At 42.6% G+C, this 19,497-nt stretch overlaps 2 protein-coding genes across 2 annotated transcripts; one reads left to right on the top strand and one right to left on the bottom strand.

Annotated features, from left to right (window-relative positions):
* On the bottom strand, nt 1–3,431 carry acd (ACD shelterin complex subunit and telomerase recruitment factor). The gene is made up of 3 exons (XM_054619673.1): nt 3,336–3,431; nt 3,132–3,244; nt 1–2,787 (listed from the first exon to the last, which is right to left on the bottom strand). Exon 3 carries the CDS (start codon nt 2,690–2,692, stop codon nt 896–898), a length of 1,797 nt encoding a protein of 598 aa, XP_054475648.1. The 5' UTR covers nt 2,693–2,787; nt 3,132–3,244; nt 3,336–3,431; the 3' UTR covers nt 1–895.
* A 56-nt stretch (nt 3,432–3,487) lies between these two features.
* Nucleotides 3,488–16,199, top strand: gan (gigaxonin). Its single transcript, XM_054619672.1, is given in 16 exon segments — nt 3,488–3,558; nt 3,642–3,707; nt 3,924–4,045; nt 4,421–4,618; nt 4,781–4,895; nt 4,994–5,344; nt 6,557–6,625; nt 6,800–6,951; nt 7,367–7,488; nt 7,645–7,757; nt 8,222–8,371; nt 9,496–9,538; nt 9,541–9,631; nt 10,291–10,425; nt 11,463–11,572; nt 11,659–16,199. Coding segments are annotated over 13 exon segments (1,809 nt in total). The 5' UTR covers nt 3,488–3,558; nt 3,642–3,707; nt 3,924–4,045; nt 4,421–4,433; the 3' UTR covers nt 11,832–16,199.
* The last annotated feature ends 3,298 nt before the right edge of the window (nt 16,200–19,497 follow it).

Raw genomic sequence — 19,497 nt, 5'->3', positions numbered from 1 at the left:
AATGTCAACTTGCAGGGAATGAGAAGCGATAACGTTGATTCAGGAAATTAACTGATCCGTGTCAGACTTTTTTCATCTTCCGTCTTGGGGGGAAGGTATCGAGTGTTCTCATGTCAAAAGGCTTCAGACCAAATGAAGTTACGAGTCATTGTTTTAAAATCCAAGTAGAGTTGCAAGTCTTCTTTCATTTTGTCAAGTCGAGACCGAAGTCATCACATTTGTGACTCGAGTCCAAGTCATGTGACCTGAGTCCACGCCACTGGTTAAACTGCCAGGAAAGCTTATTTTTTCTGAATAGTTACACCACATGATGGAAATCTGGTGGTTTGTATCATAGTGACCTCTAATATAGGTCACAGTTGTTTCCTCTGATATGAAGGATGGTAAGTATGCCTTGGCCATCATATATTCAATTTAATAAATTACTCAATAGTTTTTGTCAACACTGGATCACATTCCTATGATTAACTCACCATACAGTAGCAGGTTGTGTAAACTGTTAGCTATTACTCTCACCATATGTACTTAATGAGACCCTACTGTGTCAAAAGGCGGTGTGATGTTAACCCAACATGCGAAAATGATTAACGCGCTTTATTTTTCCTCTCACACTGCAAGATCCGTCCGACGATTATTTTACTATTCTAGTTAAGTTAAGAAAGCAAATAAAATTATTTCCTTCTTTATTTACGCTGGTCGAGCTTAAAATGTTTCACAGTGAAAATGTACCAATATTTGTTACAAACTGGACTTTTTACTCGGTGTGTCACAGATTCTGTACAAAACGGGCTTAAGGAACATTATCATGAGTCGACACTATGTCAGAGGTGATTGTAACATCCAGCATGCTGACAACAGCGACTGAAACAATAACAGATCAGTTTGACATTTGACTCTAAAGCGTGGTCACGTCGACCGCGTCGGCCCCGTTGGCCCCGTTGGACGACGTCCGATTGGAGGTTACTGGATCATCCGTCTGCTTCGGGACCACAAGATATTTCACGGCCCAGTGCAACAGGGACTCTGCCACTTTGAGTCGACTGAAATCCAGCAGGTTCTGTCCTGACAGCTGGTAAGAATAAGAGAAGAGCCGGCCATCGCTGTGGACGGTGGGTCTCTTTCTCGAGACAGCTCCTAAAGTCTCCCCGTGACCGCTGCCCTCGTCGGCCCCGGAGCCTGCCGGGGTGTCAAAGAGCCAGGACGGAGGGCTCCCACCGATCTGAGCTTCCTCCTCCTCCACTAGGGTGGTCTTTGCTTCTGGTGTGGGCTCACTTCTCTTTCTCTTTGCCTTTCTGTATTTCCCCTTGATGGTCTCCTCCACGTCTTCTTCCAAAATCTGGCTTTCTTGGTCCAAAGCCAGAATAGTTCGTTTAGCTGCATCGTCATGGCGTTCTTCTGAGGCGGGGAGCGGGCCTGAGGGTCTGCTGAGGGGGTCTGGTGGACTCACAGAAGTCAAAGAAGCAGCCGTGACAGGGGGACTGGACGAGTGTGGCTGTTTCTGGTACAGCGGGAGGTTGGTGGACTCTGATGTCTGCTGGGAGTCCTCGGAGCTGTGGACAGGAAGCTGTGTGCTGGTTGAGATCACAGAGTGATCAGACCTGAATTCTGGAGCAGCGGGATTGTGCGGCGGGGGGCTCGATGGTGGAGACACATCGGAGGAAAAGGTGACCCATGGTGGAGAGAAATTGTCCCAGGGGTTGGATAAAGGCAGGACGTCTCCATCAATCAGGGCTGCAAACGCGTTCTCGTCTAGCATGCTGTCCTCCACGCACGGCGAAGTCTCACTGGCATCTTCATCTCCCTCTACAACTGCTGGCTTGGCTGTTCGCCATTCTGCGTCGTCAACAGAAGGCGGCGTGGTCCCCGAAGGTCGGGGCGAGTCTCTATTCCTGTCCTCAGAGGCGACAGAAAGTCCACTCGCTGTCCCGCTTCTGACATTTGGAGGTGTTTGCATCTGCTGACTGTCTTCCTCTGGGATGAGAAGACACTTCATGGGGACACTGAAACGTTTCTCCCCCTTATATCTGATCCTGTCTACATCCCAGCTTGTGGTGGTGAATGTGTCTGGGTGGGTCGCTGACGGGTCGCATGTTGATGTGGTGGGCTGCGGGCTCGCTGTCGTCAGCCTGTCCCGGACATCTTCCAGCACGGCCTGCAGGCAATCGTGCTGCCACTCCCCAAGGAGCTCCGACAGGTCAAACCCACACTGGGAGTCCTGCGTCTCCTGACCCAGCAGGGCCCTCCACGTCTTGCAGATCTTTGACCTGACGGAGGGCAGCGTCGTGCTGCAAGGGGTGCCGTCTTTAACCGGCCCGGCCGCGGTCGTGGCCAGTTCCCCGACTGACAAGACGAACCTGCACTTGGTCTGCTCCAGGGCCATGTGGAACTGCAGCCGGTAGTCCTGGATGCACACCGTGGTGTTGAGCAGGCTGGTGAAACACTCGCGGTCCTCCTGCTCCTGAAGGTGCTCCCAGGCGGACGCTGTGAGGATGGCGGGGATCTGGAGCAGCCCGTCGGACAGGAAGAGGAGCCCTGTGGGGCCCTCTGAGCCGAGAGCCTGGGACAGGGTCATCTGACCCACCCCGATGACGTGGGCCTTCAGCCGCCCTCTGCCGCTCTCCTCCCGGCTGCCGTAGCCCAGGATCAGACTCTCTATCCATGGAGACAGTCGACTCCGAGTGGGTCGAGGCATGTTTGTAGTTTCAAACTGTGAGTCCCCAGTTGTGTTCCGTAGGGCAAACGTTTACGATGCTGATTGGTTCCTCCATCACAACATCGCCATTGGAGCTGGAGACAAGAGACATACATTCTATGAGCCGTACTTAAATACAAATGTATTGCTTTAACAATCTGAGGAAATCGTGGAAGGAAGTTAGAGCTTAATCACTGACATCTGCACTACGGGCGGGCCACAGTGATCTTTACTCAAGCTACATTCATCCTCCACCATATAATGTAGTTTTAGCTCCTTTTTGTAATTTTCTTATGCAGCATATTGGACCACAAACAGCATTTCTTTGCGCAACCCTATGTCGTACAATAACAATAAAACGATCCTTGTATGTTGAATGATTCTCTCTAAGCTAACATACTGTCATAATAGCTTATACAAACGTAGTCAGCACTTTTACCTTTGTGTGATCGCGCAAAGCATATTAATATTCACACTTGTCCAAAGTTATGGCGGCGAGAGTCGTTTCAAGTTGGCGAGAGATAGCAGTTGTTGGCTGAAGGACGAGTTTTCCTTCAAGTTAAAAGCGGAAATGTTAGTCTATGTACTCTTTCATACAGCAATATGACCATGATTATACATTGTGAAAGAAATATAGACTTACTCCTCACCACATGCTTCATTTATTTAGCTATTTTATATTAATAAAGTGTACTTAGACTACACTAGTTGCTTTAGAATGTTTTGCTCACACCGGAAATACTGATGGAAGCTTTATTTTCGGTAACTTTGTGCTGGCAGTTTGGATTTATGGCTCTGTTCCATTTAGCTTTTTCTTCTAACTTGGTTTAGCCATTTCGCAATCTACACAGCAACTCGGAAAAGAGGTTAGTTTTAAGAATATTTCTTCATATGATTTAAGCACTATATGTTGCATCACTAATTTATCCGCAATTGTGTTGGTACGCAGGTTGCCATTGAAGTGTTGGAACGGTGTTTATATGCACGCTTTCCGCCTAGCTGATGCTGCATTCAGGTACTAGACGAATTCTACAATCATCACGGCTGGGATAGTAAAATGTTTTTTATAACGCAATTTATTCAAAGCTATTAACTAATCTATTTTATTTGGTCATGCATTTGTTTATTTTGCTGGTATATTTGTTTATCGTTTGTATTTGTTTGGATAGTTAGGTAGCCCAAATGAATGGGAGTGTCGTATTACCCATATTTCCGTTTACTTTGAATGCAGCACCATACATATCTTCTCGTCCAGTTACAACATTCTCGCCTGGAGTGATTCATGTTGTCCTAAGAGAAGCTAGGTGCAGTCCATGTCCATACAAAAGGAAAAGTGCATTACGTAGTGTTAAGGTAAGTCATGTAAAAAGCCTAAACTCGAATTGTCAAAAGTAAAACAAACATGACATAACAAGCTTGCACCGCTGTGAATATAGTTAGAGTTCTGTGGCTCAAGCCTACGTGAATGTGCACCAAATATGACTAACGTTAGCTGAGTTACCTCTCCCACTGCTTTATTATTCATCGTTTTGCCTGCGACACGCTACCGTCTTTGACGTAGGGACTGCTTGTTGTTGTGCTAAGTTAATAGCCTAGCCACACACGCACACGCACGCACACACACAGCACGCCCGGTAATTAACAGTAAGACGAGGACCCAACGAACCGATTGCTTTTTAACTTTTATTTGCCGAATTGAAGAGTGTCCCCCTGTTTATTTGTGTACAGTCGACCCCTAGACATGCCCGACTCTGTAGCGAGTGAAACCGGTTCGAGGGTTTCGGACCCACAACATTCCAAGAAACTCCTCAGGGTCCTACGCACCTTCTGGCAGGAGCAAAGCTTTCACGACGCGCTGCTGGTGGTCGACGGAGAGGAGCTGGCTGTCCAGAAAAACATCCTGGCCGCTGCCAGCCCTTATGTCAGGTCAGTCCCACCAGCCCACATCCAGATGTTCCCTTTGCCTGGTGTTTTCTATGCCAAAGCATCATGGGCGTGTCCGCTGTCACAATGGCAATGCTACAGCTGGATATGTTAAAAAGGGCCTCCTATTTGTCATATTCACTTCTGTTAATGTGTTTCTGTTAGGACCAAGCTGAACTACAATCCCCCAAAGGAGGATGGGTCCACATACAGAATCGAGCTGCAGGGGGTCTCCATGGCCATCATGAAGCAGATCCTGGACTACATTTTCAGCGGTGACGTAAGTATAGAGGCTTTAGTGACATGCTTAGGTTTGTTTGCTGCCTGTCCTTATAGATATTGCTGTGGATATCCATTCGTCCTGTCCTTCACATACAGATCACCTTGAGGGAGGAGACCATCCAGGACATGGTGCAGGCGTCTGACCTGCTCCTCATGACCGACCTCAAGAACCTGTGCTGCCAGTTCTTAGAGAGCTGCATCGCCGCAGAGAACTGCATCGGCATCCGGCTCTTCTCCCTGCACTACTGCCTCCACCACGTCCACTACGCCGCCACCGAGTTCCTGCAGACGCACTTCGGCGACGTGGCGCGCACCGAGGAGTTCAGAGAGCTTCCCCCAGGCCGGCTATGCGAACTGCTGGCCATGGAGAAGCTGAACGTGGGCAACGAGAAGCACGTGCTGGAGGCCGTGGTGCGGTGGTACGCACACGACCCGGTGGAGCGCAAGGTGAGTGACTCTTACTACAGGTTCAGTGTGAAGATGAGAGGGTTATGGAAAATGTCGACAGGTAGCTTTTTTGCTCAGCTGATTAGAATAATAAGATATCATTATACAGGACATGGTTGGAGTAAAGTTCATTTGAATCAAGGGTATAACAGGAAGTTGGTTTGCCTCCGCTTAGCTGACTAGTCAACTAATTGGTCATTAGAGTTTTGTATCTGATAAGTTTGTGTTCTTTGTATGGTTAGTAAGCTTTAAAATACATGTGTGTTCTAGCATCCAACATCTGTAACATTGCAATAAAGTCACAAATTGATTTGAAGTTATATTTCTCGATGATCTCTTACAGAATCATACCAGTGTTTTTTTTAACCCATTAAGTTCAATTCACATTTACAGCTTAGTATTTTGCAAACATGCAATCACGTTGTAGAAACATAGGCATCCATTGATTTCATTTCATTTCTGCGCAGTATGAAAATCATCAAGTCTGCGAAGCAGTACAACCTTTTCAAATCCAACTGCACCTAAGTGGCTTTAACACACAAAGATAATGAAACACTAGCTAAAGTTGTCGTTCACTGTGATTGGAAGCAAAACTCAAACAACTGTTAAGAGTCAAATTATTGATTTTTGTAGGAATGAAAATGAACTGCCTGGAAAAACATTTTTTTTTTTAAATAACGGGGATCAGCTCTTCAATTCAGAAAGTTACATTTTAGTGTCTTTTAGCTCATTTTTTGGGGGGTTTTAATGCCAGCAAATTCAATCTTCAACCTTTTTCCAGCAAGAATCAGGCGGCCGTTTAAAGATAAAAAGCTCTGAATAAAACCCACTCTTCACTATCGTCCCATCACCAAGCATCAGACAGACAAAGTTAGTGAGGAGAAATCGGTGGAACACTGGGGGCTGCAGGGATTTCATTGTGTCTTTGGAGATCAAAATAGAGCTAAAAAGAGAACGAATACTGGTCTTACATTTGCCGTATAAATGCTAGCTATGCAACATATATGTATCTGTGTCCGCCAGTTGTGGAAATGGGCAACTTTTCCCCAACTTCTTTACTATATTAACTTTATATACATAAGGTGGGGATATGTCAATGTCTTGTTCCCTCAAGTGTCCAAAAAAGCTAATTTATTTGGCTCTAAGTGCTGCAAGCTTTGTGTTTGTTCCATAAACCAAAAAGTGAGTCTTTCACTCTATCTGTATTTGCAGGTACACATGAAGGAGGTGATGTCTGCAGTATGGCTGCAGGGCCTGGACGTGAGCTACCTGAGGGAGCAGGTAAGGAAGCTGTGAGGGGCTGTCCAGATTTATGCTGCATAGTATTATCATCAGTGTAACAACACATGATGACGTAAACATCCAGTCAAATTGTTTCTTGTTGAAAATGCCGCTTTTGAGGCCAAACTCTTTTGGGCTAACTCAGTAGCTGTGTGCTGCTTGGTATCCCATCAGGCCATGGGGGAGCCGCTAATGAGGGAGGTGATCAGAGAGTACTGTCAGCAGGTGCTGGCAGATGGCCAGCTGCAGGGAGAGGCCATGCTCGCCGCCTTCAAACCCCGAGGTTACTCTGAGTGTATCGTTATCGCCGGAGGGGAGGATCGCAAGTAAGTCACAGTCTTTATGTTTTACACTAAAACAAGATTTCAGAAATCATGTGGCTATTTCATATGGACTTTTTATTTATTGAATTACCAGAAAACATGCTATATCTATATATATATATATATATATATATATATATATATATATATATATATATATATATATATATATCATTATCAAGATATGAAATTAACAATATTGTGATATTAGAAGTTGGCAATATTGCCCAGCCCTATTTGATCCCTTATCTTATTTGGACTTCATATTTTTAGCATCACTATTATCATAATCTTTGATGTTAAATGGAGAGTTTTAGTGTCCTGTTATGACATACATGGAAATGTTTTGGAGGAGGAGGTTAAATCAGTAACGAGTTCACCCAGATCTCATGGTGATGCTTTTCTATGACCCTCACAGAAGCAGGAAGCCCACTGCAGTGACCCGCTGCATGTGTCCGCTCTATGACACCAACAGACAGGCCTGGATCGAGCTGCAGCCAATGAGCATCGCCCGCCTCAGCCACGGCGTGGTCGCTGCCGGTCAGTGCTGGCTATGCCACTGAAAACACATCTGTAACTCCTGTCATGAATTACTTGAATGAACATTTACATCGTCACTGATAGGGTTTCAGACAATACGTATTTAGTAGTAACAGTGTAATAACTGAGTAAAATGTAGTGTTTCCTGTCTGTTAGAGGGTTTTCTGTTTGTGATGGGCGGAGCAGACGAACACAGCACAGTCCTGGACAGTGGAGAGAAATATGACCCCGACTCCAACACCTGGAGTCCCATTCCCCCGATGCTACAGGTATACCCCCCCTTCTCTTACTGTGCTTCCCCTGAGGTTTCGGCAGTTATAAATTATAAATTTATAGACAACTGACTGATTCTCCCAGTAGATTTAGTCCTGTCTAATTTTTCCCCCTTTTCATCTATTTTACTATCCAGATCAAACCTTCTCTCAGTTATAACAAATACACACTCAAATGATCATTTCAGTTTTTCAGATTTTCTACTGTTCATGATTCAGGATCAATCATCAGTCCACGTCTCGTTTCTGCAGCTATGATACAGAATATGCTCTGAGTTTTTTACAATTTAACCTCATGACCACTAGATGTCAGCAAAGCTGCAATACCTAGATTTGACACATCGACTACAGCTTACACGTTGTAGAGAAAAGTGTTGTGTCATACCTGTGCTTTACGTGTGTATGGAGCATTTGTAATTCAATACGTGTGACATTGTGTGGTGTTGTCACTTCGTCACCAGGCTCGTCAGAGCTTTGGTGTGGTGGAGCTGGACGGTCTGATCTACGTCCTCGGAGGAGAGACCAAGGACGCGGAGCTGATCACCGTTGAAGTGTTCGACCCTCACTTCAGTACCTGGAAAATGCAGACCAGTATGACCATGATCCGAAAGGTAACAACGCACATACAAAATTCACAATGACAGAGTAGACGAAGACTTCTTTCTCATCATTGCCCAATAATAAAAAATATAACTTGTTCAGTTTGGAAAATATGATTAAATATGTGAATGTCTGTCTCATGTACAATATTATATATGGCTTGACCTCTCCTCCGCTCAGACAGTTTGTTACCACAAGAACAACTGCATATCGGCTCACAAGAGGTGCATTAAGAGGAGATTGCATTATCCCACTCAGGAAAAGTGCTTTCAGTCAGCCTGCATTCTCTGTGAAAGCTGAACAATTACCTGCATGCAGGTCTTTTATTGTTGTTTACCTGTGTCAGACTGACTTATATATTTTACATACTCTGCATGCTTTTATGTTTTGTGCTTAAAACGCACAAAACATGAAACATGTCTAACATTGTTAGACACTATACTTTTAGTGGAGCATATTCCTGTCCCTAGTCAATGTCTCTATTTAACATAATTGTCCCTCATTTATTCGCTTTGTATATGTTGTTTTATGAGCCTCTGTGTTGCATGTCTAAATAGTACTTGAATATGTAGGACAAATAATGTGACTACTTATAGTAATATTCTCTCTTCTTTTATTGTTTCTGCGAGCTTTGTCAAGGGTCAATAATGCATAAATGAATGAATGTCTCGGGACTACAGATGAAAAATAGCCTCTTGAATAACTCTGGCGCATTTACATAAATGTTTTATTAATGTGCATTGTCTCTACCAAATAAACAAATAAATAGTGGGGTGGGTGCTACGCTTCCGCAATGACAACAGCGTATGCTTTTATTTTGGGGGAGAAAAAAAGCATGTTGCCTTGTGCGTTGGATCAGCAACATAGAAAAACTGTCTTTTCCCGACCCATATTTGGTTGCTGCCTATGTTTTTGGTCTCTCTTTGTCCGTGTGGCACACACACACACACACACACACACACACACACACACACACACACACACACACACACACACACACACACACACACACACACACACACACCACACACACACACACTTAACAATGGAAAATGGGGTAGAGTGATTCATTTTCCACAGCCAAGCTCTCCCAACATGCTGCGACTTGTTAAGCAGCGTCTGTCTTCTCCGTCAGGTCGGCTGCTACGCCTCCATGAACAAGAAGATCTACGCCATAGGCGGGGCTCCTACGGGAAGCTGTTTGACTCAGTCGAATGCTATGACCCCAAAACCCAGCAGTGGACAGGCCTCTGTCCTCTGAAAGAGAGAAGGTGAACACAAACTGTTGTGACCGAGAGAAAGATGATCTATGATTGATCTGAAGTTTAAGCCAGCATTTGTTGTCTTCTGCTCATGTCATTGTCTTGTTATCCTCTCTTTTCTGTCCATTGATGATTCCTTTGTCAACATGTTATACGTACTGCCGTGTAACACAAACCTTTGACCTCAACCTGTGATACTTTGTACTTGTTTGCATTGCACAACAGGAAACAAAGCATGACTTGTCGGTCTCCCACGGCTGCCAGTTTTAGTTTCAGTTTAATTTCCCTCAAATTACACCACAGTCACACTGAAATAATGGCTGTCATTTTAAAAATGCTGCTCAGGATGATGACGTAGCTACAGAAGAGGATGTTGAGTCACAGCCTGTACACTGGTTAGACATCGCTGATCCTAAGGTGTGAAGAAACATCCAGCATTCAGTCACCATTATCTCTAGTTATCTGCTTCTGGGTCATTGTGAGCAATGTTACCAAGCAGGATTACCTTATGGCCATGAAGTAAAGCAATTCTATGTTTTGTGATTGTGATATAGTGCCTTGATTAGGAATCAAGAAATCTAATTTGCTGGATTAGCCAGTAGGAGACATACCAGACCGGTTATTTTTATCCACTAACAAGTTTCTCAATTGATCATGTTTCTGGTCAGGTTTGGGTCGGTGGCGTGTGGCGTCGGCCAGGAGCTCTACGTGTTCGGTGGAGTTAGAAGCAAGGAGCAGGACAACCCCGAGCAGAGACAGATGCTGACCTGCAAGTCTGAGTTCTACCATGACGAGATGAGGAGGTCAGTATGGAGATGCTACTTCAGAGGGATTTAAAAAAACGCTTCTAAACAGCAACTTTTGTCAGATTCTAATACACTATTGCTACTGCTATTTTGGGGGTTTCACAGTCCCATTATGGTCTAAAAACGTTGGGTGTCAATCATCATTCCTTACCTTGAAAACAGCAGTTTAGAAAACAATCTCACCACAGGACCATTTAGTTTAGCTTTTGACCATATCACATGATCTTCTTTCTAAAAGTTTATTCTTTATTGGATTCCCATCAGGTACCACTAAGTAGTTTCTTGTTCTGTCAGCTATTCTCCCATGACCACAATACAGTTCTTTGTAGAATACTGAATACTGCTAAAACACTGAAGAAAAAAAAAACTGCTAAAAGTACAAAATACTTTTATTTTGTACATTTTTCTGGTGACCAATTTTTTGTTTTGGGACACATGGGCATGATTAAAGAAGATAAGTGTTCATGCAGAGAAAGCACACTGTGTTATCAAATATTTCGGTATGATGTCGTCAAAAGTGAAGGAAACTAAATCTACAAATATCCAACCTCTTTTATATGAAGATTTGAAAATCAAGAAAGTTGTTGACAAAACGATGAGTATTGTGTTTTTTTCCCCTCAATTGTTACATACAGGGCTCAACACTTATTTTAATTTTTTTCAGAAATATACTTACCAGAATTATATTTTTACTTGCCCCTATATCTTTTAAGTGATTATCAAAACAACAGAGACCACAGTTAATCGTCATGTTTAATGAAAATGTAAAAGTTTGAGCTGTATCTCTCCAGGATCATTGAAATACTCGCTTGCACTTCAGCTCATAAACTTAGTCTCTACCCTCTGCCATATTCTCGTGAGTGCCCAATCGCTACTGCACATGTGCAACACTCTACAGAGACGAGAAGCATGCGAGATGGCTCACTCCTTGGCTACTTCCATCATCAGGTGTCTAATTCTTTTTAACTTGCTTGATGAACTAGCCCGACGTGGCATTTTACATGCCTATATCTGTTGTGTTGTGATGGGTACAGGTGGATGTTGCTGGATGAACAGAACCTGTGTATCCAGACCAGCTCGTCCTTCGTTTGCGGCGCTGTGCCCATCGGAGCCAGCATCTATGTGGTGGGAGACCTGGACACAGGTCAGTAAGAGAGAACCAGCTAGAACGACAACAGATTTCTGATGTCAGTTTTCTTTGAATGTTCAAAGATGTCGTTTCTTGCACAGGAACAAGCTTCGACTACATCCGGGAGTTCCGCCGCAGCACTGGGACGTGGCATCGTACCAAGCCCATGTTACCCAGCGACCTCTCCAAAACAGCCTGCGCCGCCCTGCGCATCGCCAACTGTCGACTGTTCCGCCTTCAGCTGAGCCAGGGCATGTTCCGGATCAGGGTCTGACCACGCGACAGCAGCCGGTGGCCCTGTATCGGCTCCACGCTCCAAGCTCCACGTTTGCACACTGGTACTCTCTACCTGCTGTAGGTCTGGGTTTTGGGATTTTATGAACAATAAAGTGTTCTAGTGGCTAGATATTGAGGATTGAGGGGTTTATACTTGACTGAGACTTAAAGAGACAAAAGTTCATCTTTTTTTTAATTATTATTACATTTTTTTATAAACGTAAACATTTTTATCTGTTCTAACATGGGATTTGATGGGTTTTTTTATTTTTATTTCAATAACTGTACCTCATTTTTAATGTTACCTGGGGATCTGTTGCTTGGTGAGAGATTTAAAGTGTAAACAACTCTTAATACCGACTTCCACATTATGACATGAGGGATTGAGATTGACACTTTAAAAGCACTGCTGTGTTGCAATTAGTATTTTAGGATGTATTAAGTTGTTTGGAGGCATATTGTGCATCTTTCTGGCCCAATTGTAGACAACATAATCATTTGTCCTGATGTCTAAACAGCTGCAGTGAAGGTTGCGGGTTGAAAATCTTTTAGTTACATAAATCTTTAATGGGAAGTGAGCCTTGGTGTTAGTCCCATGGAATCAGAGAGCAAATCGGGTCCTCCACGCAGAGTCGCATCGCTCACCAATGTCACACTTGGCCCAATCAAGCTTAGCCAGAGGCGGGCTTCACTACTTTACCACTGACTTCCTGTTTTGATGCCGCTAGACGTGGTAGAACCGACAAAGTCAGGAAGGAATGATGTAAGCGTTTTTTAACTACGGTGAACTATATCATTTTTCCCTCCTCTTCATTCAACAGCAGAGCAACAGAAAGAGCTCGATGTCTCTCACAAATCCATTTTTTCAGTTATTTAAATCTGATCGCCTGTTGCCCACGCATCCGCACCCCACGTCTCATCAGCTGTTTTCCCTGACTCGCTTTGCCAAGGGCCGTTTTTGAAGCTGCCTCGCCTGTTGCGACGCGTCTCGGTGTGTTCAGTCATACGGAGAAATACAGTCATACTCACAGAGAAACACACACCCAAGTCGCGGCTTACTCCTGTTCAAACTCCTGTATTGAACGTGTCCAAATTGCATCAAGTCCTTCAAAGCAGTCCCTAAGGTCCCCAGCATTACACCTACCAAATGTGAAGTAGATCGGATGAACGGTTCTCAAGATATGTGAAGAAGGGACGGACGGACGGATTCCTTGCTTCATTGTTAAATGAAGACGAAGGTCACCTGACCTCAACAAAGTAGTCATTTGAAACCAGACCCACATCTTTCAGAGCATCACTGTAGAAAAGGGTTTTGGAAAACAGAGAAATCTCATAATCTTTATGAATTTAGCACCTTTCAATCAAAATCAATTGCACTTCAAAGTGCTTCACAAAGCGGTTGACCGCACTTATGATTTTAAAAATTGTAAAATGTTGATACAAAAAGTAGAATAAAGTAATAACAAAGTAAAAATAAAAACACAGAACATGACATTATAAAAATGGCGTCCTGCGTCAGGTCTGAAACCCTATATAGTTGTTTGGAGGGCATTATGATGTTTAAGTTGGAGGACTTGGTGGCTGTCTCTGGTCGGCAAAGCTCTTAATGGTCTCTCAGGATTGTGAGTTTGGTCCTGGACAGCCCAAAATCAAACAGCGTGTAAGGCCCTTTGTCACTGGAAACCTCTGCTCTGTTGATGCTTTAGTTTTTTCTGCCCACAGACTTAAACCCAAGCTATGCAGCCATCTCATTATGAACGGTGTAGAAAGCTCCTAACTGGAGTGGTTATGATGAAGGTTTATGAAAAATGGGAACATCCACACACTATCTGAATGTTTGCACATTGGAGCACAAGCGCTTTACTCTCTAGTCCTTATGTCTTTATTGTCAACCCAAGCTGCCTGGGCCCCGGTCGCTTCAGAAATAGATGTTGCTGCGAGTGAGTCGCTGGACGTGTCGATGCCTCTGCGACCTCTGACCTGGCTTTCCAGTCAGTACGGTTTTGGCATCCCTTGACCCCATTTGTTCTGTGTGAGTTCCAGCTGCTGCTGTCCGTCCTCGGCTCAGCGACAGCACATGCAAAGCAGACGCACGCTCGGTGCAGCTCACGGAGTGTCGATGCAAACACACCTCTCGTTACATCAGAAAGGCAAAACACCTCACTGATCTCTGACCAATGAAGGCCAATACAAAGTAGTCTTTAAATGGAAAATCCCATCTTGTTGTTAGAAAAGAGGAATCAAAAAAACACGAGATATTAATATTTAAACAAACACTGTGTTTAGTTGTTAGAATCAGTGTACTGCCACCTTTATAATAATCATGTCACTTTTAAATATTTTTTAAAATCTAATTGGGATCCAAATCTTAACAAGCCAGCAGCAAAATTCCAAACTCAGCTTATTAGAAATCAGACTGAGAGAGAAGGCATCCTGTTGCACCAGCTAAACCGAGGTAAAAGGACAGTTCAACCCCAAAATTTAAAATACGTATTTTTCCTTTCTTCCGTAGTGCTATCAATCTATCTCGATTAATTTGGTGTGAGTTGCATAGTTTTGGAAATATCGCTCTTAATTATGTTGACTATCTTGAGAAACCGTGTTATGATTTTTGGATTTTTGCTGTTGGGTTTCTCAAATGTAGTTTTTGGCGCTTTGAGTGCCACACGGAGAGTTTCATATAGTCCCATTTTATTGGAGAGAAGGCAGACATCTCTACTGCTATTTCTTCCAACACTAGGAACTATTTAGATCGATAAATAACACAATAAGTAAAAGGAAAAATATGTATTTGGATTTGGGGGTGAACTGTCCCTTTAAGTCAGCATTTAGTGATTCATTGTAACTACTTAGTTTTATATGTAACTCAGACACATCTTTCAGGTGCAACATTCCAACTTCAAAGGTCATCAAAATATTGTTGCGGAAAGTAATTCGGTCATAATTCAATATGAGGAAGACAGCTTTCGCTAATAACTCACTGGTCACAATTAGACTGTTCAATTAAAATAGAGCAAGTAATCTATGTATTTACATGCTAACATATGATAATACACTTGTTTGTCAGCCAAACAACACCTCATCACATCACTCAAAGATAATTTATTGATGACTTTTGTTATGCTTTGACAGCTGTATCACACATATAATCATAAATGGTACCAACATCATCAGTGTGTCGGCCTCGAAAGCTTCTTGTGAAAAGGTTCTGCTGATGACCACTAGTAGTGCTATGAAGCAGTTTGTTTATACCACCACTAACTGCCTCAGCACGCAAAGAAATGCAGCAATGCATTCGTAAAAAGCAGGAAAGCGGTGAACGCGAATCAAAAATCACACAAATTCTTCAATTTCTGCCAAATAACAATAACTGTAAAGCACAACAACAAGCACGTCGCAAATTTAAAGACAGGAAGTCTGTTACAGGAAATGAGCTCTCTGTATAAATACCAAAGAAAAACATTAGCTCACTTTAGCAGCGAAATGTAAATTTTTATGTTCGGTCTCGGCTCTATGTTGTAAATACTGAAACCTGTTTTTACTAACTCATCGTGTAACTCCCACGTAGGCATGTCACGATATACCGCTACTGACGAAGTCATTTGACAAAAAGAGACAAAACACACAATAAACTTGATAAAGATGAATTTGACTGATGGCATTAATATTAATTTAAATGTTATATAAATATCATGATAGTGCTGCTGTGAAATTTTTGCGCCACGATAATCATGTGGGGAAAATCTGATACTGTGACAGCACTATACTATATTAGATCTAAGTTACGAACTTAAACCCAGCTGGTGCATCAGGATGCAGGTTTTCTAACACATGGACTAATAACAGTAAACAACTAAGTTTCAGTTCACTCGAAACTTAAACTTAAGACTGAAAACTTAATGTTTTCTGCTGTGAATGGTTTGTAAATACAGCAGAAAAACAGGCACAGTTTGTGTGCTGAAAGAAAGGATTTGCTGGAGAAATGCTCAGAACACTAAGAAGTAGGAGGACCAGTCTGCTGAGGCTGTGAAGACTGCTTCCTTATTTTTGCATAGACACTTCACATTCCCTCGCGTCTAGTCATTTACGGTAAATACTACATAAAGTTTGGAGCTGCTCTGTATCCTAACCAGCACTTCTTTGTGCTCGCATTAACACGTCACGGCAGTCCATGTTGTGAAACACTGGAGGAAAACATGAGGGGATAAAAAAACGGTCTAAACTGAAAATAGTCTTTAACCAAAAATGTGTTGTGAAAGATATGGAGAGACACTGTTGTTTCAGTTTGTACTTTTGTCACTGATGCATGAGGAAGTTTTGTAACATTTTGCCTATGAGTGTGATTCATTTACGTCAAAGGAAATAAAACATCAAGTTCATCATGTTTTTTTGTTCGTTCATAATAAGTGCGGATACTTATTCTGAGAAAACTTTGACTCACTAAAATATACCTCAAATATTATTTGTTAAAGTCAACCCCTTACTGCCATATTTACGATGTACAAAGCTGCATATCTTTATTGATCTTACCTTATTAATGTTCCATTATAAATACTAAATGATACATATTTCATTTGGTTGCAGGGGAAGTAAAGGGTCGATGTGGGCAATGTGATGAATTAACATTAGGATTGCTCTGCAAGAACAATCATGGAGTGTCCAGAAAGCAAAGAGGTTCATCCTCTGGGGAGCATACAAGTGCACTCTGAATTGTTTTGTAATCTGCCCATTAGATGTTATGCTTGTGTTGAACCCGGGGACTTTTGGTTTTAACAGTGCTTAGAGAGAGAAGGTCAAAAGCGCCTTTTTCTGAGAACCAGCGTCTTGTCTTCATCATCATTATGAAGTATGAGGAAGTTGTCCACCGTTTGGTGCTCGAGGTGGAAAAACTATGTAAAACAAATATATAGTCGTCCAATAATTATAAAAAAATAAATTTAAAAAAGCACTTGGAGCACTTTACCGTTGCGGCCCTTTTTTCTGCCAGAAAAAGGCGCCTCTATGTGGACACAGGCCCTAAGGGTCCACTCAAAGGGGACCATGAATGTCATCAACGGGTTTCATTGAAATCTACAAATTATTTTTTAAGGTAACCTGTGATGACCACAGTGAAAATTTGACCTGATGTTTGCTCTGGTTCAACGGTCAACAAACACCATTAGGGATCATGTGGACCATGACAGTCCATTATTGAGGTTATCAGTCATATTTCCATTACTGTTACTGCTTTTATCATTCCATTATTACTGATGCTATTATTAGTAGCAGTAATCACACTTCTATTACGATTATATTCACCACTGCTATTATATGTATTTATCCTTTTTCTATTATTATTACAGCTGTTATACTATTATTGTTGTTGCTGTCTCTCTCTTTCAACCCAACTGGCTGAGGCAGATGGCCCCCATCCCAGAGCCAGGTGTTGCCCCAGGCTTCTACCCGTAAAAAGGACAGTTTTTTCTGGCCACTGGTGTCCCAGTTCTTGCTCATGTTGGGTTTCTATGATTTGATGCTATTAATAGATTGAAGTGATAGAGATGGATTCACAGGATGGATGGTCCCACTTACAAGCTCTAGAATTCTCCCTGTGTTCCCTCCAGCAGTTCATGCCTTCATCAAACATCCATATATAATATATAATATAGTGTTATTTCAGTTAGACAGCATTCAAAATACTATTCTCCACACCATGTTGTGTTTCTGCAAAAGTGCTCCTGAATAATGTATGCTGAAAATGAGCACACAATGCCATATGTGTAGTTCTAACACATGCACACGTTAAACATGTGTTCAGTGGAAATTGAAAAATCGCGTGTTAGTCAGGAGAAGTCTAGACAGGAGATTAATTTACAGGGCTACCTAGCATGACCAGGATGGAGCTAAATCAGTTCAAGTGAGCGACTATCGTGACCGCTCCCTGATTCCAGCTAACCTGGGTCCTGTGAACTGGTGTGTGTGGGGGAGGGGGAATTGAAATAACACAAAATAAAATAAAAATGCAGTTTTGATCGTGCAAAGACAAAAAACTGACAGACTGTGTGACTGACAGAGCATATGTCCATCCATAATACCATTTTTTTCCTCATATCTGTATAGCTGATTCATATTTCATACGGAATTTCATCAAGATTTTGAATTAATATTGTAGAGGTCTCATTGCATGGGTGGAATTATTTAGTGTGCGTCTACTCTTCCATTTTTCCTCATCAAATTTTGGATTTCCGGCACTGATTTAATACCGTCCGATATCTCACAAAATAATTTTCATCATTGCCAAATCAGCTCATCAGTCTGGTTCTATGACACATTACATTCTTGGTGCACTTATTTCTTTCTCCTTTGGCCTTCACTGGCTGTTGACACAATAGCAAATGGGCTGCCTCGGCGTGTCGTAACTTGTCTCCAGAACAATTCTTGGCTTGAGAGACCTGGGTGACTGGCTGCTGTTGCAGCTGATGGGGGATTGTGGGCAGAACGGAATAAAAAGAGGCTTTGGGTCGACTGCGGGGCATCCCGGGTGGGGACATGTGGACAGCTCAGAGCTCACACCAAGGTGGTTGTTGTTGTTGGGAGTGGGGACCCTTGAGATGGGACGCTGCAAAGCCTCTGTTCCCGTCAGGTACATTCAGTACAGACTGCTGTGGCCTAACACTCACCTATGTTTCTAAAGCCTTGCTCCCTCTGCTTCATTCCTCCGAGGCATTCAAGATTTTTTACATCCGCTTTTGGCAGATGATATCCTGCCAAAAGTCACCTGGAGTGTACTTTTCAGGTTGTTTTGGGGGATTCAAATTTTCCAGGTTTTTATATACCCATCTGAGTTTACTGCCAACAACTCAATACAATGGAGGTAAATGGAATTTAGTCTGAGGTGCACAGCTTTTCACTTTGGACACTTTGATAAATCATTTATACCAAGCAAATAGTCCCTATAAAACTGGCACAAAACCAGGAAGCAGATTGAATTAAATTGAATGAACCTTCACCCTCTAATCTCTAAAGTTACTGATGTTTGAAAACATAGACCAACTACTGTAGAAACTTTGGAATGAGATTGGAGTCCAGTTATCATTATTCATCATAATTATTAGTAGTAGAAGAAGCTGGAATAGGCCCCCTTCACAGAGAAGACATTTTGACCTGTCAAAGGAGGAAAAACACAGGTGTAAATAATAAAATGAATGATGGCTGAATTCCATTTAGCTGCTTCAGTTTCAGGTTTCCTGGTATGGCTCATGCTGGCTCACTGTTTTAACTGTCCTGGTTTACTAGGACACTTAAATAGAAGAGAGCCATGATAAAAATGTCTGCTGTGAAAAATCACAAACTTGTGTAACAACTGTATCAAGGATTTGACCGTATGTGCTTCCTTTGACTAGACGGCAGATAGACTGCATTTATTAAGTGCTTCTTACATTTTTCCTCCCTGCACTGTCTATCTGTTGCACGATCAGCATTTTAGCCATTTGCAACGACTGCTTGCAATTGTTGCTAGGCAACCACCTTATGAGTTCTAACATTAGCTTAACACAAACCATGAGGTGAACGCTACCTAATAGTAAATAGAAGAATTAATGAAAATAACTTAACCAAAATCTCAAGTACCACACTAATTTGCCTCCTGCTGTTTCTGGTTCCAACCATGTAACTACGGTGGTAAA

Source organism: Anoplopoma fimbria, chromosome 19, assembly GCF_027596085.1.
Source record: "Anoplopoma fimbria isolate UVic2021 breed Golden Eagle Sablefish chromosome 19, Afim_UVic_2022, whole genome shotgun sequence".
NCBI classification, from domain to species: domain Eukaryota; kingdom Metazoa; phylum Chordata; class Actinopteri; order Perciformes; family Anoplopomatidae; genus Anoplopoma; species Anoplopoma fimbria.
The sequence above is the reverse complement of the archived record's forward strand: the minus strand, read 5'-3'. Positions and strand labels throughout refer to the sequence as shown.